General features: G+C 39.7%; 7 protein-coding genes and 1 pseudogene across 7 annotated transcripts; all 8 read left to right on the plus strand.

The window, feature by feature from the left end:
* The first annotated feature begins 22 nt into the window (after nt 1–22).
* Nucleotides 23–2,492, plus strand: LOC141288041 (protocadherin alpha-8-like). Its single transcript, XM_073820162.1, has one exon. It carries the CDS (start codon nt 105–107, stop codon nt 2,490–2,492), a length of 2,388 nt encoding a protein of 795 aa, XP_073676263.1. The 5' UTR covers nt 23–104.
* Nucleotides 2,493–3,237: 745 nt separating this feature from the next.
* LOC141288042 (protocadherin gamma-A5-like) lies at nt 3,238–5,732 on the plus strand. Its single transcript, XM_073820163.1, has one exon. The coding sequence runs from the start codon at nt 3,357–3,359 to the stop codon at nt 5,730–5,732; it is 2,376 nt and encodes a 791-aa protein (XP_073676264.1). The 5' UTR covers nt 3,238–3,356.
* A 702-nt stretch (nt 5,733–6,434) lies between these two features.
* Nucleotides 6,435–8,810, plus strand: LOC141288043 (protocadherin alpha-3-like). The gene has a single exon (XM_073820164.1). The coding sequence runs from the start codon at nt 6,435–6,437 to the stop codon at nt 8,808–8,810; it is 2,376 nt and encodes a 791-aa protein (XP_073676265.1).
* A 654-nt stretch (nt 8,811–9,464) lies between these two features.
* Nucleotides 9,465–11,884, plus strand: LOC141288044 (protocadherin alpha-10-like). Its single transcript, XM_073820165.1, has one exon. The coding sequence runs from the start codon at nt 9,509–9,511 to the stop codon at nt 11,882–11,884; it is 2,376 nt and encodes a 791-aa protein (XP_073676266.1). The 5' UTR covers nt 9,465–9,508.
* A 579-nt stretch (nt 11,885–12,463) lies between these two features.
* On the plus strand, nt 12,464–14,839 carry LOC141288045 (protocadherin alpha-10-like). The gene has a single exon (XM_073820166.1). The coding sequence runs from the start codon at nt 12,464–12,466 to the stop codon at nt 14,837–14,839; it is 2,376 nt and encodes a 791-aa protein (XP_073676267.1).
* A 725-nt stretch (nt 14,840–15,564) lies between these two features.
* Nucleotides 15,565–17,949, plus strand: LOC141288046 (protocadherin alpha-8-like). Its single transcript, XM_073820167.1, has one exon. The coding sequence runs from the start codon at nt 15,565–15,567 to the stop codon at nt 17,947–17,949; it is 2,385 nt and encodes a 794-aa protein (XP_073676268.1).
* Nucleotides 17,950–18,217: 268 nt separating this feature from the next.
* On the plus strand, nt 18,218–20,698 carry LOC141288048 (protocadherin alpha-7-like). Its single transcript, XM_073820168.1, has one exon. It carries the CDS (start codon nt 18,317–18,319, stop codon nt 20,696–20,698), a length of 2,382 nt encoding a protein of 793 aa, XP_073676269.1. The 5' UTR covers nt 18,218–18,316.
* Nucleotides 20,699–21,484: 786 nt separating this feature from the next.
* Nucleotides 21,485–23,634, plus strand: part of LOC141288049 (protocadherin alpha-10 pseudogene) — a 3,241-nt pseudogene continuing 1,091 nt past the window's right edge.

The raw sequence follows: 23,634 nt of genomic DNA on the forward strand, positions 1-23,634 counted from the left end.
AGTGGATACATTTTGTTTCGCATGATGAATCTAAAGTATTATGGTGGCATCTAATCATTCAGAACATACTGATTATTGGAATAACGTTACAGTGAGCAGTCGCAATGGAAGCCAGAGGACAAAGGCGCGGATGGGAGCGCTGGTGGATTTTTCTGTGTTTCTTTTTGCTTGTGTGCTTCGGACAGCAGGTTTCAGCGCAGATAAGATACTCTGTTCCGGAGGAGGTGAAAGATGGATCTGTCGTCGGAAATTGTGCTAAGGATTTGGGTCTTGATGTCAGTACATTGGTGGACAGACGGTTCCGTATTGTGTCTGGATCAAATGACGCTCTTTTCCAGGTAAATCCGAACAATGGCATCTTGTATGTGGATAAGCACATTGATAAAGAAGAAGTGTGTGATGGAAATAGCGCCTGCTTGATTAGTTTGAAAATAGTTGTCGAAAAGCCTCTCGAGGTTCATTATGTGGAGGTTGAAATCACAGATGTCAATGATCACTCTCCTTCATTCCAAGATAAAGACTTCTATCTAGAGATTGCGGAAAACACTGTAACTGGAACACGGTTTGAACTTCAAACTGCTCGAGATCTGGATACGGGAGTTAATTCCGTTCGACATTATCAGCTAAGTAAGAATGCGCATTTTGATTTGGAAATCAAAGATAGTGTATATGGAGATAAAACCCCTTTCTTAATATTACAGAAACCATTAGACAGGGAAATCACTGAAATGCACAGGTTACTACTAACTGCAGTAGATGGCGGAAGTCCACCAAAATCGGGCTCTCTTAATATCACTGTCTTTGTTCTGGATGTAAATGATAACCGACCCATATGCAACAGCGATACCTTAACGATAACATTGCGTGAGAATGCAATTATTGACACTGTGGTGACAATTATAAATGCAAGTGATTCAGATAGTGGTCTAAATGGTGAAGTAGAATATACATACGGCAGAAACATGAAACCAAAAATACGTGAAATATTTCTATTAGATCGGGCGACTGGTGAAATACGAGTTAAAGGCTTAATTGACTTTGAAGAAAATGAAATCTACAGTTTGATAATAAGGGCATCAGACAAAGGGATTCCTCCCACTAACACCGATTGTCAGCTCATCATTAAAGTTGAAGATGTAAATGACAATAAACCAGAAATACAAGTAACATCTCTTTCAAATGTAGTTTCGGAGGACGCAAAAATTGCAACTGTTATTTCTCTCATAAGTGTAAGTGATAAAGATTCTGGGATCAATGGAAAAGTTGTGTGTAGCCTGTCAGGCAATGTGCCATTTGAGTTAAAACCGTCTGTTCAAGATAACATGTATTCCCTTGTAACAAAAGAACGCTTAGACCGAGAGTTAGTGTCTGAATATAATATCAAAATAACAGCAACAGATTTAGGTAACCCTTCTCTGTCAGCTTATAAAACTATGCTTGTACAGGTGTCCGATGTAAATGATAATATCCCAGAATTTTCGTCAAACCCTCTAGAGCTTTATTTAGCTGAAAACAATTCTCCAGGCGCTTCTATATTTTCTGTAAGTGCCTCAGACAAAGATAATAACGAAAATGCTGCTATAACTTATCATATCATTAGAGGAGGAGGGACACAGAATGACATGGCATCTGTCATGAATATAAATTCTGAGACTGGTGTTATTCATACGCTGAAGAGCTTTGACTTTGAAACTGTAAAAACGTTCCAGTTTCAAATTGTTGCTACAGACTCTGGAACTCCATCTTTGAGCAGTAATGTAACTGTAAATGTGTTTATTCTGGATCAGAACGACAACGTTCCAGTGATCTTACATCCAGTCAGCGCTAACGGTTCTGCTGAGGGTGTGGAAGAAATTCCTCGTAATGTGAACGCAGGTCATTTGGTGACTAAAGTCAGAGCCTATGACGCAGATATAGGATACAACGGCTGGTTATTATTTTCACTGCAGGAAGTTAGTGACCACAGTCTGTTTGGTTTGGACCGCTACACAGGACAGATAAGGACCCTTCGCTCATTCACTGAAACAGACGAGGCCCAGCATAAACTGCTCATACTGGTCAAAGACAATGGGAACGTTTCACTCTCAGCAACAGCGACTGTGATTGTCAAAGTTGTGGAGCCCAAAGAGGCTTTTGCAGCTTCTGATGTGAAAAACGCAGTCAAAGACGAGGAGGAGAACAACGTGACATTTTATTTGATCATCACTTTGGGCTCGGTGTCAGTGCTTTTTGTCATCAGCATCATCGTGTTGATTGTAATGCAGTGCTCTAAATCGACAGACTATTCGTCCAAGTATTTACAGGATACAAATTACGACGGGACTCTGTGTCACAGCATCCAGTACAGATCTGGAGACAAACGGTACATGTTAGTTGGACCCAGAATGAGTATCGGCTCTACTATAGTCCCGGGCAGTAATGGAAATACTCTAGTGATCCCAGATCGCAGGAGAAGAGATACTGGAGAGGTAAGAATAACAGGTTCATTCTAATTAGGCTACAGCTACCGTTTTGCTTCGATGACCTTGTTATAGTTGCAATTTATGCATATGTGATTCCTTTAAGTAGTTATGATTCACAAGATAAAATCTTGTTCAGTAGCGTATACTTTGTTTGACAACTTTTAATGTCTGATGTTTTGTAAGTAAGGACAGCTTACAGGGAGTTGTTCACTGCGTTGGTGCTGAAATTCCCTTTTTCATTCATTTTTTTTTTTTTTCTGTCAGTGGTCGAAATTTAGGTTAGTGAAAGCATGTAAACGTAACGTGTCATAAATACTCATTTTTGCTTTTTTTGAGGAGTGTGTTTCATACTGTGTATTTTAGCTCGTTTTTATGGGCATTCTTACGCAATCACACATTTTTGTATTCTCTATATAAGTGCTTTAAATGTATTTATGTCCATGATCCGTTGAAATTACTATATTTTAGATATAGTGACATTCAATTTCATGATGTTTTTTTTTCATTTTTGTTATTGGTTGGACAGGGGATGTAACGCTTTACTAGTTAAAACGATATAAAGTTGCTTAATCCTTGAGAATTTTTGATAATATTTAAGAGATTGGTTGTTTGAAAGGACAGTAGACCGCTCGGTGTCAGTATTGCACTATGCTATGATGAGGAGATTATGCCCTGCCCTAGATGGTGACATGCGCAATGCTACATTGTTCTGTACATTTTAGCAGCCACTTTGAACCGAATAAAATTATAGTGCTTACGGTGGGCTGACGATGCTATGTAGGGCATAATTTGAATTATTTCCTGATTTCTGGTACTACACGGTTTATCCTTTTTAAGAAGAATCACGGATAATACATGTCTGGTTCTGGAATACTTTTGTTTTAATCACTCGCGATGGATAAGGATGGACAAAGGCGCAGATGGGGATACTGGTGGATTGCTTTGTGTTTGATGATGCATTGTGAACAGCCTGTTTCAGCACAGATCAGATATTCTATTCCAGAGGAGGTGAAAGAGGGATCACAAGTGGGAAATATTGCTAAAGATCTTGGTCTTGATATCAGTTCGTTAGAGCACAGACGATTCCGTATTGTTTCTGGATCCAAGGACAGCTTTTTCCAGGTAAATCAGAACAATGGCATCTTGTACATTTATAAGAAAATCGATCGAGAGGAGATTTGTGATGGCAATAGCGCATGTTTGCTAAACTTGAAGATTGCAGTTGAAAATCCACTCGAAGTTCACTATATTGAGGTTGAAATAACAGACGTTAATGATCACTTCCCCTCTTTCCCGGAAAAAGACTTGCATATTGAAATAGCGGAAAACACTTTAAAAGGAACTCGCTTTGGTCTTCCAACCGCACGAGATTCAGACGTTGGCATACATTCCATTCGTTCATATCGACTCGGTCAAAACGATAATTTTGACATAGAGGTAAGAGACAGTGAATACGGGGATAAAAGTCCTTTTCTTCTTTTACAGAAACCGTTAGATAGGGAGAGTCAAGAGAAGCACGACTTAACTTTGACTGCTGTAGATGGCGGAAATCCACCAAAATCAGGCACTTTAAATATAACTGTCACGGTCCTCGATGTTAACGACAACCGCCCAATATGCAACAGAGACACATACACTATTACGTTAAATGAGAACGCCTCTCCCGGTTTTACTGTAACATTTGTTAATGCAACTGACCCAGATGAGGGCCTTAATGGAGAAGTTGAATATACTTACGGTAGAAACATGCAGCGAAAAATACATGATATTTTTGATTTGGACAAGGTGACAGGTGAAATACGTGTCAAAGGCAAAATCGATTTTGAGGAAAATGAAATTTTTAGTCTGAACATAATGGCTTCTGATAAGGGGCGCCCTCCATCAAACACTGAATGCAGAGTTATCATTAAGATCATAGATGTCAATGATAATGAACCTGAAATTGAAATCACGTCGTTGTCTAATATTGTTTCTGAAGATTCAAAGCCAGGGACAGTCATTTCTCTTATTAGCATAACAGACAAAGATTCGGGGATTAACGGTAAGGTGGTTTGCAGCTTGTCAAAGAATGTACCTTTTGAGTTGAAACCATACGTTCAGCAGAACATGTATTCTCTAGTAACCAAAGAGAGTTTGGACCGGGAGATTGAGTCCCATTATGACATTACAGTAACAGCTACTGATTTAGGCAACCCAAATCTTTCAGCTTCAAAATCTCTGAGCATAGAGGTGTCCGATGTCAACGATAATACACCGCAATTCCCCCACAGCCCTCTTGAGATTTACCTGTTTGAAAATAATACACCTGGACAGCCCATATTTTCTGTGAGCGCCACTGACAAAGACAAAAATGAAAATGCTCATATTACTTATCATATCATAAGAGGCGATCAAACACAAAGCGATATGACCCAATTCCTTAATATCAATTCTGAAACAGGTGTGATTAGTGCTCTCAAAAGTTTTGATTTTGAAACAGTCAAAAAGTTTCACTTCCATATACTCGCTACAGACTCTGGAACTCCATCTCTCAGCAGTAATGTGACAGTGAACGTGTTTATTCTGGATCAGAACGACAACTTTCCAGTGATCTTATATCCAGTCAGCGCTAACGGTTCTGCTGAGGGTGTGGAAGAAATTCCCCGTAATGTGAACGCAGGTCATTTGGTGACTAAAATCAGAGCCTATGACGCAGATATAGGATACAACGGCTGGTTATTATTTTCACTGCAGGAAGTTAGTGACCACAGTCTCTTTGGTTTGGACCGCTACACAGGACAGATAAGGACCCTTCGCTCATTCACAGAAACAGATGAGGCCCAGCATAAACTGCTCATACTGGTCAAAGACAATGGGAACATTTCACTCTCAGCAACAGCGACTGTGATTGTCAAAGTTGTGGAGCCCAAAGAGGCTTTTGCAGCTTCTGATGTGAAAAACGCAGTCAAAGACGATGAGGAAAACAACGTGACATTTTATTTGATCATCACTTTGGGCTCAGTTTCAGTGCTTTTTGTTATCAGCATCATCGTGTTGATTATAATGCAGTGCTCTAAATCGACAGACTATTCGTCCAAGTATTTACAGGATGCAAATTACGACGGGACTCTGTGTCACAGCATCCAGTACAGATCTGGAGACAAACGGTACATGTTAGTTGGACCCAGAATGAGTATCGGCTCTACTATAGTCCCGGGCAGTAATGGAAATACTCTAGTGATCCCAGATCGCAGGAGGAGAGATTCTGGAGAGGTAAGACTGGCTTATTGATTCTATTTTATCATGTAGTTTTGTTGTTTGTATCTGTTAGAATTTCTTTACACGGCCATGGTTTCGGAAAACCCGTTCAGTACTTTATTTTAGAGCTTTGCTTGTCTGATCGTATTGTAAGTTACCACAGCTCACAGGGAGCTGTTCGCTGTTCGCTGTTCGCTGTTTTGGTGCTGAAATGAGTGTCGTTCCTTGCTAATAGCATTTGTTTATTAAAGCGCGATTTCTGTGATGCTTAAAATGCTTAAACGACTTATTTTGGATGTCATAAAAGCATAAAAAAACATAACTGTCTGTCCTTAAGAATAATAAAGTTTGTAAACAAAATCTGTTTAATGTAGATTTAAATATGTTCTTCTTGTAGAGTTTATATTCCTTCAGTATTTTTTGGACGTACAGTTATGCTTTTAAAACGGTTTTTAAGTACTTTAAACCACTTGGTGTCGGTGTTGCTCTAGAGTTTCTCCAGAATATTGAGTCCTGCCCCTGATAATGACGCAAATAGGGCTGTGTTTTTTTCTCACACACACTGGAAAGGCTCAGGATGCATAACCAATACGCTGTACTGACGGCACTTAAAATACTGATTTTATATTTGCTTATTTGCTCATGATGTGCTTGCCATTAACATCGGACTACGACCTCTAATAATCGAGGATATATACATTTGATCCAAGAGAAACTGTTCGCTAATCCTTCGTGATGGAAACCGGAGGACAAAGACACAGATGGGAGTACGGCTGGATTGCTTTGTCTATTTCTTTTCTTCTTGGCATCGGACAGCAAGTTTCAGCTCAGATACGATATTCGATTCCAGAAGAAGTGAAAGAAGGAACTGCTGTGGGAAATATTGCTAAGGATTTGGGTCTTGAAGTAAGTAGCTTGGCAGACAGGCAGTTTCGAATCGTTTCTGGATCTAAGGAGGAGCTGTTTCAGATAAATCAGGAGAATGGCGTTTTGTACGTTGATAAGAAAATCGACAAAGAGTCTGTGTGTGCTAGCAGCGGTGTTTGCATGGTACATTTAAAAACCGTCATTGAAAATCCTCTCGAGATACATTATGTAGAAGTACAAATATCAGATATAAATGATCACTCTCCAAGCTTTCCTGAAAAAGAACAGCACCTCAGAATTTCTGAAAATACGCTGCCTGGCGCTGATTATCAGTTGCAGGCTGCCAGAGATCCAGATTCTGGGACAAATTCAGTCCGGTCCTATAAGTTAAGTTCTAACGATCATTTTGAAATTCGAGTTAGAGAGAGTGATGAGGATAAAATGCCATTTTTAGTCCTCAAGAAGGCTATTGATAGGGAGACTACAACTACATACGAGCTGCTTTTAACAGCAGTTGACGGAGGGAATCCTCCGAGATCTGGCTCTCTTAACATTACTATTACTATTCTAGATATAAATGATAATCGCCCTGTATTTAGTCGAGAGACATATTCTGTAACATTACAAGAAAATTCTGTTATTGGCACTATGGTTATTCGAGTAAGTGCAACTGATATGGACGAGGGCCCAAACAGTGAAATTGAATACAGCTTTGCAACGTTGAACAGTAAAGTGCATGAGGTTTTTGAGCTCGACCAGGTCACAGGTGAAATACGTGTGATGGGGAACGTTGATTTTGAAGATACAGAAGTTTATAAACTCGATATTCAAGCATCAGATAAGGGATATCCATCAATGTCTGCAAACTGTAGAGTTGTAATTAAGATTATTGATGTGAATGACAACAGTCCGGAAATAGAGATTACATCACTTTCTAAGAACATCCCCGAAGATTCAAAGCCTGGAACGGTAATTTCTCTCATCAGTGTGACTGATAAAGACGCTGGGATCAATGGTAAAGTCATTTGTCAGTTAAACAAAAATATTCCCTTTGAGCTAAAGCCTTCTTTCAAAGACAATATGTACTCTTTAGTAACAAAAGATCGATTAGATAGAGAGACGAGTTCACAGTATGACATTACAATAACAGCCTCTGATTTAGGACAGCCTTCTTTGACTGCATCGACCACTCTAAGCTTTCAGATTTCTGATGTGAATGATAATGCTCCGGAATTTTTAATAAACCCTTTAGACCTCTACTTAATGGAAAATAATGCAGCAGGTTCGTCCATCCTTTCAGTTAGCGCCTCTGATAGAGACACTGCTGAAAATGCCATGATATCGTATCACATGATTAGAGGTGATGGAACACAGAATGATTTGTCATCTGTTTTGAATATAAATTCCGAGACAGGTGTTGTTTATTCGCTAAAAAGCTTTGACTTTGAAACGTTAAAGACTTCCCACTTCCATGTTCTCGCTACAGACTCTGGAACTCCATCTCTCAGCAGTAACGTGACAGTGAACGTGTTTATTCTGGATCAGAATGACAACGTTCCAGTGATCTTATATCCAGTCAGCGCTAACGGTTCTACTGAGGGTGTGGAAGAGATTCCCCGTAATGTGAACGCAGGTCATTTGGTGACTAAAGTCAGAGCCTATGACGCAGATATAGGATACAACGGCTGGTTATTGTTTTCACTGCAGGAAGTTAGTGACCACAGTCTCTTTGGTTTGGACCGCTATACAGGACAGACAAGGACCCTTCGCTCATTCACAGAAACAGACGAGGCCCAGCATAAACTGCTCATACTGGTCAAAGACAATGGGAACGTTTCACTATCAGCAACAGCGACTGTGATTGTCAAAGTTGTGGAGCCCAAAGAGGCTTTTGCCGCTTCTGATGTGAAAAACGCAGTCAAAGACGATGAGGAAAACAACGTGACATTTTATTTGATCATCACTTTGGGCTCGGTTTCAGTGCTTTTTGTCATCAGCATCATCGTATTGATTGTAATGCAGTGCTCTAAATCGACAGACTATTCGTCCAAGTATTTACAGGATGCAAATTACGACGGGACTCTGTGTCACAGCATCCAGTACAGATCTGGAGACAAACGGTACATGTTAGTTGGACCCAGAATGAGTATCGGCTCTACTATAGTCCCGGGCAGTAATGGAAATACTCTAGTCATACCAGATCGCAGGAGGGGAGATTCTGGAGAGGTAAGACTGGCTTATTGATTCTAATTCAACATGTTGTTTTGTTGTTTTTGTCTGTTAGAATTATTATTTCTGTACACGGCTATGGTTTCATAGCGGAAAACCCGTTCAGTACTTTATTTTAGAGCTTTGCTTGTCTGATCGTATTGTAAGTTACCACAGCTCACATGGAGCTGTTCCCTGTTTTGGTGCTGAAATTAGATGCCGTTCCTTGATAATATCCTTTGTTTATTAAGGCGCGATTTCTGTGACGCTTAAAATACTTAAACGACTTATTTTGGATGTCATAAAAACATTAAAAAATCATAATTGTCTGTCCCTAAGAATAATAAAGGCTGTAACAAAATCTACTAGATGTAGATTTAAATATGTTCTTGTAGAGTTTATATTCCTTTAGTATTTTTTGGGCGTACAATTATGCTTTTAAAAAAGTTTTTAATTATTTTAAACCACTTGGTGTCGGTGTTACACTAGAATTTGTCCAGAATATTGAGTCCTGCCCCTGATGATGACGCGAATAGGGCTGTATTGTTTTTTTTCAGACACACTGGAAAGGCTCAGGATGCATGAACAATACACTGTACTGACGGCACTTAAAGACTGATTTTATATTTGCTTATTTGCTCGTGATGTGCTTGCCATTAACATCGGACTACGACCTCTAATAACCGAGGATATATACATTTGATCCTAGAGAAACCATTTGCTAATCGCACGTGATGGAAACCGGAGGACAAAGACGCAGATGGGAATACTGTTGGATTGCTTTGTGTACATCTTTTCTTCTTGGCATTGGACCGCAGGTTTCAGCTCAGATAAGATATTCAATTCCAGAAGAAATGAAAGAAGGAACCGCTGTGGGAAATATTGCTAAGGATTTGGGTCTTGAAGTAAGTAGATTGGTGAACAGGCAGTTTCGAATCGTTTCTGGATCTAAGGAGGAGCTGTTTCAGATAAATCAGGAAAATGGTGTTTTGTACGTTCATAAGAAAATCGACAGAGAGACTTTGTGTGTTGGCAGCGGTGTTTGTATGGTAAATTTAAAAACCGTTACTGAAAATCCTCTCGAGATACATTACGTGGAAGTAGAAATATTAGATATAAACGATCACTCTCCTAGCTTTCCTGAAAATGAGTATCACCTCAGAATTTCTGAATATACCCTCCCTGGCGCTGATTATCAGTTACAGGCTGCCAGAGATCCCGATTCTGGGACAAATTCGATCCGGTCTTATAAGTTAAGTCCTAATGATCATTTTGAAATTCGAGTTAGAGAGAGTGATGAGGATAAAAAGCCTTTTTTAGTTCTTAAGAAGGCTGTTGATAGGGAGATTACAACTACATACAAGCTGATATTAACCGCAGCTGATGGGGGAAATCCTCCGCGATCTGGAACTCTTAACATTACTATTACTGTTCTAGATATAAATGATAACCGCCCTGTATTTAGTCGAGAAACATATTCTGTGACATTACAGGAAAATTCTGCTATTGGCACTCTGGTTGTTCGAGTAAATGCAACTGATATAGATGAGGGTCCGAATAGTGAAATTGAATACAGCTTTGCAACGGTAAACGACAAAGTGCATGAGGTTTTTGAGCTTGATCAGGTCACAGGTGAAATACGTGTAAAAGGGAAAGTTGACTTTGAAGATGCAGACGTTTATAAACTCGATATTCAGGCATCAGATAAAGGACATCCGCCACTGTCTGCAAACTGTAGGGTTGTTATTAAGGTTATTGATGTAAATGACAACCAGCCAGAGATTGAGATCACATCACTTTCTAAAAACATCCCCGAAGATTCAAAGCCTGGAACGGTCATTTCTCTCATCAGTGTGACTGATAAAGACGCCGGGATCAACGGTAAAGTGATTTGTCAGTTGAACAAAAATATTCCCTTTGAGCTAAAGCCTTCTTTTAAAGACAATATGTACTCTTTAGTAACAAAATATCGATTAGATAGAGAGATTAATCCACTGTATGAAATTACAATAACAGCCTCTGATTTAGGACAGCCGTCTTTGACTGCATCGACCACTCTAAGCGTTCAGATTTTTGATGTGAATGATAATGCTCCGGAATTTTTAATAAATCCTCTAGATCTGTACTTAATGGAAAATAATGCTGCAGGTTCCTCCATAATTTCAGTAAGTGCCTCTGATAGAGACACTGCTGAAAATGCCGTGATATCTTATCACATAATTAGAGGTGATGGAACACAGAATGATTTGTCATCTTTTTTGAATATAAATTCCGAGACAGGTGTTGTTTATTCGCTAAAGAGCTTTGACTTTGAAACTGCTAAAACGTTCCAGTTCCATGTTCTCGCTACAGACTCTGGAACTCCATCTTTGAGCAGTAACGTGACAGTGAACTTGTTTATTCTGGATCAGAACGACAACGTTCCAGTGATCTTATATCCAGTCAGCGCTAATGGTTCTGCTGAGGGTGTGGAAGAGATTCCCCGTAATGTGAACGCAGGTCATTTGGTGACTAAAGTCAGAGCCTATGACGCAGATATAGGATACAACGGCTGGTTACTATTTTCACTGCAGGAAGTTAGTGACCACAGTCTCTTTGGTTTGGACCGCTATACAGGACAGATAAGGACCCTTCGCTCATTCACAGAAACAGATGAGGCCCAGCATAAACTGCTCATACTGGTCAAAGACAATGGGAACGTTTCACTCTCAGCAACAGCGACTGTGATTGTCAAAGTTGTGGAGCCCAAAGAGGCTTTTGCAGCTTCTGATGTGAAAAACACAGTAAAAGACGAGGAGGAAACCAAGGTGACATTTTATTTGATCATCACTTTGGGCTCGGTTTCAGTGCTTTTTGTCATCAGCATCATCGTATTGATTGTAATGCAGTGCTCCAAATCGACAGACTATTCGTCCAAGTATTTAAAGGATGCAAATTACGACGGGACTCTGTGTCACAGCATCCAGTACAGATCTGGAGACAAACGGTACATGTTAGTTGGACCCAGAATGAGTATCGGCTCTACTATAGTCCCGGGCAGTAATGGAAATACTCTAGTGATCCCAGATCGCAGGAGGAGAGATTCTGGAGAGGTAAGACTGGCCGAATAATTCTAATTTCAATCAGCGTGTTGGTTTGCTATTTTAATACGTATGATTGCCAAATTAAGCAAAGTCTTACTAATTAATCTACCTTGTTTGACATTTTTGATTATCCTGTCATCTTGTAAGTAACCATAGTTTGCAAGGAGCTGTCCGCTACGTTGGTGCTGAAATTCTATGCAAATTCACCAGAATATGCTTGATTGTGCTTTTTTCCTGAAAATATCTAAAAAAAATATGCTAGTAGTCAAAATACTGAATATTTTTAGTGTTTTTAATGACTGACGGTGGTGTATTTTCAAGTGTTTTAGGCCACTTGGTGTCGGTGTTGCTTGAACATTTGTTCAGAATATTGAGTCCTACCCCTGATGATGACGTAAATAGGGCTGTATTGTTTTCTTCACACACACTGAAAAGGCTCGGGATGAATGGACAATACGCTGCCCTGACGGTAATTAAAAAGACTGATTTTATTTTATTTTAAGTTATTTTCTCATTATGTACTTGCGAAAAATATCCTTCTGCGGCCTCTAATCACCCAGGACATAAACATTTGATCAAAGAGAAACGGTTTTCTAATAGCTCGTGATGGAAGCCGGAGGACAAAGACGCAGATGGGAGAACTGCTGGATTGCTTTGTGTATTTCTTTTCTTCTTGGCATCAGTCAGCAAGTTTCGTCTCAGATAAGATATTTGATTCCAGAAGAAGTGAAAGAAGGAACCTCTTTAGGAAATATTGCAAAGGATTTGGGTCTTGAAGTAAGTAGCTTGGCAGACAGGCAGTTTCGAATCGTTTCTGGATCTAAGGAGGAGCTGTTTCAGATAAATCAGGAAAATGGCATTTTGTACGTTCATAAGAAAATCGACAGAGAGTCTGTGTGTGCTGGCAGCGGTGTTTGCATGGTAAATTTAAAAACCGTTATTGAAAATCCTCTCGAGATACATTATGTAGAAGTAGAAATATCAGATATAAACGATCATTCTCCTAGTTTTCCTGATAAAGAGCAGTGTCTCAGAATATCTGAAAATACGCTGCCTGGCGCTGCTTATCAGTTACAGGCTGCCGGGGATCCAGATTCTGGAACGAATTCGGTCCGTTTTTATAAATTAAGTCCTAATGATCATTTTGAAATTCGAGTCAGAGAGAGTGATGAGGATAAAGTACCTTTTTTAGTACTAAAGAAGGCTGTTGATAGGGAGATTGCAACTACATACAAGCTAGTTTTAAACGCAGTTGACGGAGGGAATCCTCCGAGATCTGGCTCTCTTAACATTGCTATTACTATTCTAGATATAAACGATAATCACCCTGTATTCAGTCGAGAGACATATTCTGTGACATTGCAGGAGAATTGTATTACTGGCACTGTGGTTATTCGAGTAAATGCAACTGATATGGATGAGGGTTCGAATAGTGATATCGAATACAGCTTCGCAACGTTAAACAGAAAAGTGCATGAGATTTTTGAGCTTGATAAGGTCACAGGTGAAATACGTGTAAAGGGGAAAGTTGATTTTGAAGATGCAGAAGTTTATAAACTCGATATTCAGGCCTCGGACAAGGGACATCCACCAATGTCTGCAAACTGTAGAGTTGTTATTAAGATTATTGATGTAAATGACAACCGGCCAGAGATTGAGATTACATCACTTTCTAAAAACATCCTTGAAGATTCAAAGCCTGGAACGGTCATTTCTCTCATCAGTGTGACTGATAAAGACGCCGGGATCAACGGTAAAGTGATTTGTCAGCTGAACAAAAATATTCCCTTTGAGCTAAAGCCTTCTTTTAAAGACAATATGTACTCTTTATTAACAAAAGATCGTTTAGATAGAGAAACGCATTCACATTATGAAATTACTATTACAGCCTCTGATTTAGGACAGCCGTCTTTGACTGCATCGACCACTCTAAGCGTTCAGATTTCTGATGTGAATGATAATGCTCCGGAATTTCCAATAAATCCTCTAGATCTTTACTTAATGGAAAATAATGCTGCCGGTTCCTCCATAATTTCTGTAAGCGCCTCTGATAGAGACACTGCTGAAAACAGCATGATATCTTATCACATAATTAGAGGTGATGGATCTCAGAATGATTTGTCGTCTTTCCTGAATATAAATTCCGAGACAGGTGTTATTTGTTCGCTGAAAAGCTTTGACTTTGAAACCTTAAAAACTTCCCACTTCCATGTGCTCGCTACAGACTCTGGAACTCCATCTCTAAGCAGTAATGTGACGGTGAACGTGTTCATTCTGGATCAGAACGACAACGTTCCAGTGATCTTATATCCAGTCAGCGCTAACGGTTCTGCTGAGGGTGTGGAAGAGATTCCTCGTAATGTGAACGCAGGTCATTTGGTGACTAAAGTCAGAGCCTATGACGCAGATATAGGATACAACGGCTGGTTATTATTTTCACTGCAGGAATTTAGAGACCACAGTCTCTTTGGTTTGGACCGCTATACAGGACAGATAAGGACCCTTCGCTCATTCACAGAAACAGACGAGGCCCAGCATAAACTGCTCATACTGGTCAAAGACAATGGGAACATTTCACTCTCAGCAACAGCGACTGTGATTGTCATAGTTGTGGAGCCCAAAGAGGCTTTTGCAGCTTCTGATGTGAAAAACGCAGTAAAAGACGAGGAGGAAAACAACGTGACATTTTATTTGATCATCACTTTGGGCTCGGTTTCAGTGCTTTTTATCATCAGCATCATCGTGTTGATTGTAATGCAGTGCTCTAAATCGACAGACTATTCATCCAAATATTTACAGGATACGAATTATGACGGGACTCTGTGTCACAGCATCCAGTACAGATCTGGAGACAAACGCTACATGTTAGTTGGACCCAGAATGAGTATCGGCTCTACTATAGTCTCGGGCAGTAATGGAAATACTCTAGTCATACCAGATCGCAGGAGGAGAGATTCTGGAGAGGTAAGAATAACAGATTAATTCTAATTATTATTACAGCCAACGTGTTGGTTTGCTATTTTTGTATAAAAAAGTTTGTTTTATTCATGATTTCATAGCATGAAGTCTCATTAAGCAGCCTACTTCGTTTGATATTTTTGATTATCTGATCATATAGTAAGTAACCACACGTTACAGGGAGCTGTCCGTTGCATTGGTGCTGAAATTCGATGCAAATTCATTAGGAAATTGCAAAATGCATAATTTCTCTGACAGAAAAATGCTTAAATGGCTTGATTTTCGTTTCTCAATTTTTTCTCTTTCTTGTCCCTCTTTATTTATTTATTTAATTTTAATTTTATGAAAGAATTTTTAAAAACAGTAATGTTAGTAATCAAAATCATTCTTCTTTTATGTTAAGATTTAATGTTAAGATATTGTTTTTTTTTTTTTTTTTATTACTGACAATCTTTTTATGACTGACTGTGTGTTTTTTTTTTTTTAATACTTTCACTTGGTGTCGGTGTTGCTCCAGCATTTGTCCAGAATAATTAAGTCCTGCCTCTGATGGTGACGCGAGTAGGGCTGTTTTTTTTTTTTCACACACACACTGGAAAGACTCGGGATGCATGGACATGTACTGACGGTTCTTGAAAAAAACAATTTCATATTTTCTTATTTCATCATTATGTACTTTCGACTACAACCTTTAATAATCGAGGATATAGACATTTGATCCTAGAGAAGCTGTTTGCTAATCGCTCGTGATGGAAGCCGGAGGACAAAGACGTAGATGGGAGTACTGCTGGATTGCTTTGTGCATTTCTTTTCTTGTTCGAGCCGGACAGCAAGTTTCAGCTCAAATAAGATATTCAGTTCCAGAAGAAGTAAAAGAAGGTGCCGCTGTCGGAAATATTGCAAAGGATTTGGGTCTTGAAGTAAGTAGCTTGGCAGACAGGCAGTTTCGAATCGTTTCTGTATCTAAGGAGGAGCTGTTTCAGATAAATCAGGAAAATGGCGTTTTGTACGTTCATAAGAAAATCGACAGAGAGTCTTTGTGTGTTGGCAGCGGTGTTTGCATGGTAAATTTAAAAACCGTTGTTGAAAATCCTCTCGAGATCCATTATGTGGAAGTAGAAATAACAGATATAAACGACCACTCTCCTAGTTTTCCTGATAAAGAGCAGCGCTTTACAATTTATGAGAATACGCTGCCTGGCGCTGATTACCAGTTACAGGCTGCCAGAGATCCCGATTCTGGAACAAATTCGATCCGGTCTTATAAATTAAGTCTTAATGATCATTTTGAAATTCGAGTTAGAGAGAGTGATGAGGATAAAATGCCATTTTTAGTCCTGAAGAAGGCTGTTGATAGGGAGATTGCAACGACTTACAAGTTGCTTTTAACAGCAGTCGACGGAGGGAATCCTCCGAGATCTGGAAGTCTTAACATTACAATTACTATTCTAGATATAAATGATAATCGCCCTGTATTTAGTCGAGAGACTTATTCTGTGACATTACAGGAGAATTGTATTGCTGGCACTGTAGTTACTCGAGTAAATGCAACTGATATAGACGAAGGCTCAAATAGTGAAATTGAATACAGTTTTGCAACATTAAACAGCAAAGTGTATGAGGTTTTTGAACTCGATCGAGTCACAGGTGAAGTACGTGTAAAGGGGGAAGTGGATTTTGAAGACACAGAAGTCTATAAACTCGATATTCAAGCGTCAGATAAGGGGCATCCACCAATGTCTGCAAAGTCTAGAATTGTTGTTAAGATTATTGATGTAAATGACAACATGCCAGAGATTGAGATCACATCACTTTCTAAGAACATTCCTGAAGATTCAAAGCCTGGAACGGTCATTTCTCTCATCAGTGTGACTGATAAAGACGCTGGGATCAACGGTAAAGTGATTTGTCAGTTAAACAAAAATATTCCTTTTGAGCTTAAGCCTTCTTTTAAAGACAACATGTACTCTTTAGTAACAAAAGATCGTTTAGATAGAGAGACGATTTCACAGTTTGACATTACCATAACAGCATCTGATTTAGGACAGCCGTCTTTGACTGCATCGACCACTCTAAGTGTTCAGATTTCTGATGTGAATGATAATGCTCCGGAATTTTCAACAAGTCCTCAAGATCTCTACTTAATGGAAAATAATGCTGCCGGTTCCTCCATATTTTCAGTAAGCGCCTCTGATAGAGACACTGCTGAAAATTGCATGGTATCGTATCACATAATTAGGGGAGATGGAACACAGAATGATTTGTCATCTTTTTTAAATATAAATTCCGAGACAGGTGTTGTTTATTCCCTGAAGAGCTTTGACTTTGAAACTGCTAAAACGTTCCAGTTCCACGTTCTCGCTACAGACTCTGGAACTCCGTCTCTCAGCAGTAACGTGACAGTGAACTTGTTTATTCTGGATCAGAACGACAATGTTCCAGTAATCTTACATCCTGTCAGCGCTAACGGTTCCGCGGAGGGTGTGGAAGAGATTCCCCGTAATGTGAACGCAGGTCATTTGGTGACTAAAGTCAGAGCCTATGACGCAGATATAGGATACAACGGCTGGTTATTGTTTTCACTGCAGGAAGTTAGTGACCACAGTCTGTTTGGTTTGGACCGCTATACAGGACAGATAAGGACCCTTCGCTCATTCACAGAAACAGACGAGGCCCAGCATAAACTGCTCATACTGGTCAAAGACAATGGGAACGTTTCACTCTCAGCAACAGCGACTGTGATTGTCAGAGTTGTGGAGCCCAAAGAGGCTTTTGCAGCTTCTGATGTGAAAAACGCAGTAAAAGAGGAGGAAACCAACGTGACATTTTATTTGATCATCACTTTGGGCTCGGTTTCAGTGCTCTTTGTCATCAGCATCATCGTGTTGATTGTAATGCAGTGCTCTAAATCGACAGACTATTCTTCCAAGTATTTACAGGATACAAATTACGACGGGACTCTGTGTCACAGCATCCAGTACAGATCTGGAGACAAACGGTACATGTTAGTTGGACCCAGAATGAGTATCGGCTCTACTATAGTCCCGGGCAGTAATGGAAATACTCTAGTTATACCAGATCGCAGGAGGAGAGATTCTGGAGAGGTAAGAAACGATGGTAATATTTTGATATAGAATTTTATTTACAAGTTAAATATGCCTACTTTTCAATGCAGACAATGAAAATTGTGTAATGAAAAGAATTAGAATTACATTTTTTTTTCCAAATAGTGCTCTGAATTTTGCTTCTGAAATAATGTGCTATACACTGGAGTCCGCCTGGTGTCAGTGCTGCACTAAAGTTGCCAGTAAACCCATCTGCTTATGATGACGTGAAAGGCATTGTTCCTCACTTTAAGAGGTTTGTGTGAGCAAGCTGTTCAGAGGAAAGGCGCATGGACATAACTACATATTTTGGGTTAGATTTCCAGGTCTATACACATAAAATACACGTCATTCAGTGTGCTGTTTAGCTGTTGGACAAATCTTTCCAATTTTCGCGATGGGAGACGGAAGACAACGACGCAAATGGGAGTGCTGCTGGATTGTTTTGTGCATCGTTTATCTATTTTGCGTCGAACAGCAGATTTCAGCTCAGATAAGATACTCTGTTCCAGAGGAGGTCAAAGAGGGATCCGTTGTAGGAAATGTTGCTAAGGATTTGGGTCTTGATGTCAGTACATTGGTGGACAGGAGATTTCGTATCGTTTCTGGATCTAAGGATGCTCCTTTCCAGGTAAATCTGAACAATGGCATGTTGTACGTTCAAAATAGAATCGACAGAGAAGAGCTTTGTGTCGACAATAATGTCTGCCAGGTGAATCTGAAAATGGCCATCGAAAATCCCCTCGAAATTCATTATGTAGGCGTTGAGATTACGGACATCAACGATCATGCACCGGTTTTCCCCGAGAAAGAACAGAATTTAAAGATCGCAGAAAATACTTTAACTGGTGCAGATTTTCAGTTGCTCGCAGCTCGCGATCCCGATTCTGGAGCAAATTCTCTTCGTACATACAAACTAAGTCATAACGAACATTTTGAATTGGAGATTAGAGATGGCGGAGAGGACAACAAGATCCCTATTCTTAAACTGCAGAAAGCCCTTGATAGGGAGCGACATAGTATGCACCACTTAGTGTTAACCGCTCTCGACGGTGGGAATCCACCGAGATCAGGCGTTATGAACATTACCATAACCGTGCTCGATAATAATGATAACAGACCGATGTTCACTAAAGATGTGTACTCTGTGACAATCACTGAAAATCTTTCCTTAGGGAGTCTGATATTACAAGTGAATGCCACAGATGCAGATTTGGGGTTAAACGGTGACGTACAATATTCCTTTGTAAGCAACTTAAAGAAAAAGGTGTATGACACATTTGAAATAGACAGCAATACAGGTGAAATTCGTGTTATAGGTGATGTTGATTTTGAAGACACTGAAATATACAGAGCGGACGTCACAGCCTCGGACAGCGCAGAGTCTCCCATGACGACAAATTGCAGAGTTATTATAAAAGTTACAGACATAAATGACAATAAACCAGAAATAGAGGTCACCTCACTATCTAATCTAGTACCCGAGGATTCTAAACCAGGAACTGTCATTTCACTGATTAGTGTATCAGATAAAGACTCGGGTGCTAACGGAAAAATAGTCTGCAGTCTTTCTGATGGCACTCCGTTTGAGCTAAAATCTTCTTTTCAGGAAAATATGTATTCGCTTGTGACGCAAAAAGCTTTAGATCGGGAGTTGGTTGCTCATTATGACATCTTATTAACTGTTACTGATCTAGGGCAACCTCCTCTGTCATCAGTAAAGACTATAAGCATTGAGGTTTCAGATGTGAATGATAATAAACCAGAATTTCCTCAGAATCCTCTCGAACTCTTCTTATTCGAAAATAATTCACCTGGCGCATCTATTTTTTCCGTTAGCGCACTGGACAAAGACATAAACGACAATGCTGTCATTTCATATCATATTATTCGAGGTGATGGAGCAAAAGACAATTTAGCGTCTTTTTTAAATGTCAATTCTGAAAGTGGAACTATCCATGCACTGAAAAGTTTTGATTTCGAAACCATGAAAACTGGACACTTTCATGTTCTCGCTACAGACTCTGGAACTCCATCTCTGAGCAGTAACGTGACAGTGAACGTGTTCATTCTGGATCAGAACGACAACGTTCCAGTGATCTTATATCCAGTCAGCGCTAACGGTTCTGCTGAGGGTGTGGAAGAGATTCCTCGTAATGTGAACGCAGGTCATTTGGTGACTAAAGTCAGAGCCTATGACGCAGATATAGGATACAACGGCTGGTTGTTATTTTCACTGCAAGAAGTTAGTGACCACAGTCTGTTTGGTTTGGACCGCTATACAGGACAGATAAGGACCCTTCGCTCATTCACAGAAACAGACGAGGCCCAGCATAAACTGCTCATACTGGTCAAAGACAATGGGAACGTTTCACTCTCAGCAACAGCGACTGTGATTGTCAAAGTTGTGGAGCCCAAAGAGGCGTTTGCAGCTTCTGATGTTAAAAACACAGTAAAAGACGAGGAGGAAAACAACGTGACATTTTATTTGATCATCACTTTGGGCTCGGTTTCAGTGCTCTTTGTCATCAGCATCATCGTGTTAATTGTAATGCAGTGCTCTAAATCGACAGACTATTCGTCCAAGTTTTTACAGGATACAAATTATGACGGGACTCTGTGTCACAGCATCCAGTACAGATCTGGAGACAAACGGTACATGTTAGTTGGACCCAGAATGAGTATCGGCTCTACTATAGTCCCTGGCAGTAATGGAAATACTCTAGTTATACCAGATCGCAGGAGGAGAGATTCTGGAGAGGTAAGAATAGTCGGTTAATTCTAATTACAACAATCAGCGCGTTGGTTTACTATTTTTACAAGTTATTTTTTCAAAATTATGTTGTTGCTGTTGTTGTGTTTTTTTGTTACATTTATGTGTTTGACATTTTTTATGTTCTGTTCATATTGTAAGAAACCACAGCTGCTTGCAGGGAGCTGTTCGCTGCGCTGGTGCTGAAATTCGATGGAAATCCTTGAGAATTAGCTTGGTTTCTTACTGTCAGGCTTGCTGTCTTCAAATTTTTTTTTTTTTTTTCAGGATTTAATTTACTATGTGGGTTATTTTATGTTCTGACTGATAAGAGCATTCTTTATAATTGCTTGGGAATTAAGCTTTGAACGTTGGAATACATATTCGTTGTCCATGGTGCTGAAATATCTCAGTTTTGTAGAATAACAATCTTTCTTATGATAGTTTGTCTGAAAATTACTTATCTTCCTCTTTAGTTTTATCATTTAAAGTATTGTACAATAGGTGTGTTGCCATATTAATATGTGCGTCATTTATTAAACCATTTCTTTCAGACGTTCCTAAGTTAAATGTGTCGGACAGTCATTTTGCGGTTTTCTTGCTTGTTTGTACCATGTGGTGTCAGTGTTACATAAGGATATGCTGGAGAGATGTTGCCCTGCCTATTGAAATGTGGTGCGCATGGCTGTTCTGTTCATTTACACTGGGATGGGAGCTAGTCTAATCACGAGAAGCTGAATATTACCATTTTCCTTTGTTATTTTAAAGCGACGAGATTACAAGGAATACACGCTGTCATGAATGAATCGTCCACTCTCCTATAATCTGAAATTAGATTTTATAAAAGGGTTTTTTTAATCATGGAAGCTGCAGAACAAAGGCGCTGGTGGATTGCTTTGTGTTTCTCTTTGCTGTTGAGGTTCGGGCTGCAGGTTTCAACTCAAATACGATATTCTATACCAGAGGAGATACATGAGGGATCTGTTGTGGGAAATATTGCAAAGGATTTGGGTCTTGATGCGAATTCTCTGGTGGACAGACGTTTCCGTATCGTCTCTGGATCGAAAGACCCTCTTTTTGAAGTAAATCAGAACAACGGTGAATTGTATGTGAGTAAGAAAATTGACAGAGAGGAGTTGTGTGATGGAAATAGCGTATGCTTGATAAATCTGAAAATCGCCGTTGAAAATCCACTTGAAATACATTATGTTGGAGTAGAAATCACAGACGTGAATGATCACAGTCCTCGCTTTCCTGAGAAAGAACAGCAATTTGAAATGGCTGAAAGCACTGTGGCAGGGGTGCGCTTCGAACTACAAACTGCAAGAGATCCAGACACTGGAAGCAATTCAATTCGTTTTTATAAACTATCAAAGAATAATTATTTTGAGCTTGAAATGAGAGAAGGAGACGACGACGAAAAAAACCCAATTTTAGTCTTACTTAAACCTTTAGACAGAGAGCAAAATTCAGAGCATAAATTTGCCTTAACTGCAGTGGATGGAGGAATTCCCCCGAAGTCAGGTACTTTAAATATTACTATTACTGTTCTTGATTCAAACGATAACCGCCCGGTATGCAGTAAAGATATATATTCAGTAACTCTTCCAGAAAACACACATATAGGGACAGTAATAGCACGCGTAAACGCCACTGATTCTGATGAGGGTTTAAATGGGGAGGTTATTTACACTCTAGGAAAAACTAGCAGACGAAAAGTGCATGAAATATTTAGCCTTAATAGTGTAACTGGCGAAATTCAGATTAAAGAGCCAATCGATTTTGAGGAGAACGAGATACATAGATTGACCGTCCAGGCCACGGATAAAGGTCAGCCGCCGATGACCACTGACTGCAGAGTCATTATAAAGATCACAGATGAAAATGATAATAATCCCGAGATAGACGTCACGTCCCTTTCTAACATAATTTCCGAGAATGCAAAGCCTGGAACTGTAATCTCTCTGATTAGTGTTTCAGATAAAGACTCTGGTGTTAATGGCAAGGTTGTTTGTAGTCTTTCAGACAATGTTCCGTTCGAGTTAAAACCATCTGTTCAGGAAAACATGTATTCTTTAATTGCTAAAGAACGTTTGGACAGGGAATTTGTCGCAGATTATAAAATCACAATCAAATCCAGTGATTTAGGTCAGCCGCCTCTTTCTTCTTTTAAAACTGTTACTGTGCAGGTGGCTGATGTTAATGATAACAAACCAGAGTTTGTAAAAAATCCCCTAGAGCTGTATTTAGTGGAAAATAACGCCCCTGGTGCATCAGTATTCTCTGTGAGCGCGTCAGACGATGATCTAAATGAAAATGCAGCAATCTCATATCAGATACTTAGAGGAAACGGAAAAGAAGGTGATATGTCTTCGTTTCTCAGTATTAACCATGAAAGTGGCGTTATCCATGCGCTTAAAAGTTTTGATTTTGAATCTGTTAAAAAGTTCCAGTTCCAAGTTGTTGCTACAGACTCTGGAACTCCGTCTCTCAGCAGTAACGTGACAGTGAACGTGTTCATTCTGGATCAGAACGACAACGTTCCAGTGATCTTATATCCAGTCAGTGCTAACGGTTCTGCTGAGGGTGTGGAAGAGATTCCCCGTAATGTGAACGCAGGTCATTTGGTGACTAAAGTCAGAGCCTATGACGCAGATATAGGATACAACGGCTGGTTATTATTTTCACTGCAGGAAGTTAGTGACCACAGTCTGTTTGGTTTGGACCGCTATACAGGACAGATAAGGACCCTTCGCTCATTCACAGAAACAGACGAGGCCCAGCATAAACTGCTCATACTGGTCAAAGACAATGGGAACGTTTCACTTTCAGCAACAGCGACTGTGATTGTCAAAGTTGTGGAGCCCAAAGAGGCTTTTGCAGCTTCTGATGTGAAAAACGCAGTAAAAGATGAGGAGGAAAACAACGTGACTTTTTATTTGATCATCACTTTGGGCTCAGTT

This window comes from Garra rufa, chromosome 16 (genome assembly GCF_049309525.1).
Source record: "Garra rufa chromosome 16, GarRuf1.0, whole genome shotgun sequence".
Classification (NCBI taxonomy): domain Eukaryota; kingdom Metazoa; phylum Chordata; class Actinopteri; order Cypriniformes; family Cyprinidae; genus Garra; species Garra rufa.

What these genes read in the sequence shown, in the direction of transcription:
- LOC141288041 (XM_073820162.1), top strand. Translation starts at nt 105, where the DNA reads ATGGAAGCCAGAGGACAAAGGCGCGGATGGGAGCGCTGGTGGATTTTT.
- LOC141288042 (XM_073820163.1), top strand. Translation starts at nt 3,357, where the DNA reads ATGGATAAGGATGGACAAAGGCGCAGATGGGGATACTGGTGGATTGCT.
- LOC141288043 (XM_073820164.1), top strand. Translation starts at nt 6,435, where the DNA reads ATGGAAACCGGAGGACAAAGACACAGATGGGAGTACGGCTGGATTGCT.
- LOC141288044 (XM_073820165.1), top strand. Translation starts at nt 9,509, where the DNA reads ATGGAAACCGGAGGACAAAGACGCAGATGGGAATACTGTTGGATTGCT.
- LOC141288045 (XM_073820166.1), top strand. Translation starts at nt 12,464, where the DNA reads ATGGAAGCCGGAGGACAAAGACGCAGATGGGAGAACTGCTGGATTGCT.
- LOC141288046 (XM_073820167.1), top strand. Translation starts at nt 15,565, where the DNA reads ATGGAAGCCGGAGGACAAAGACGTAGATGGGAGTACTGCTGGATTGCT.
- LOC141288048 (XM_073820168.1), top strand. Translation starts at nt 18,317, where the DNA reads ATGGGAGACGGAAGACAACGACGCAAATGGGAGTGCTGCTGGATTGTT.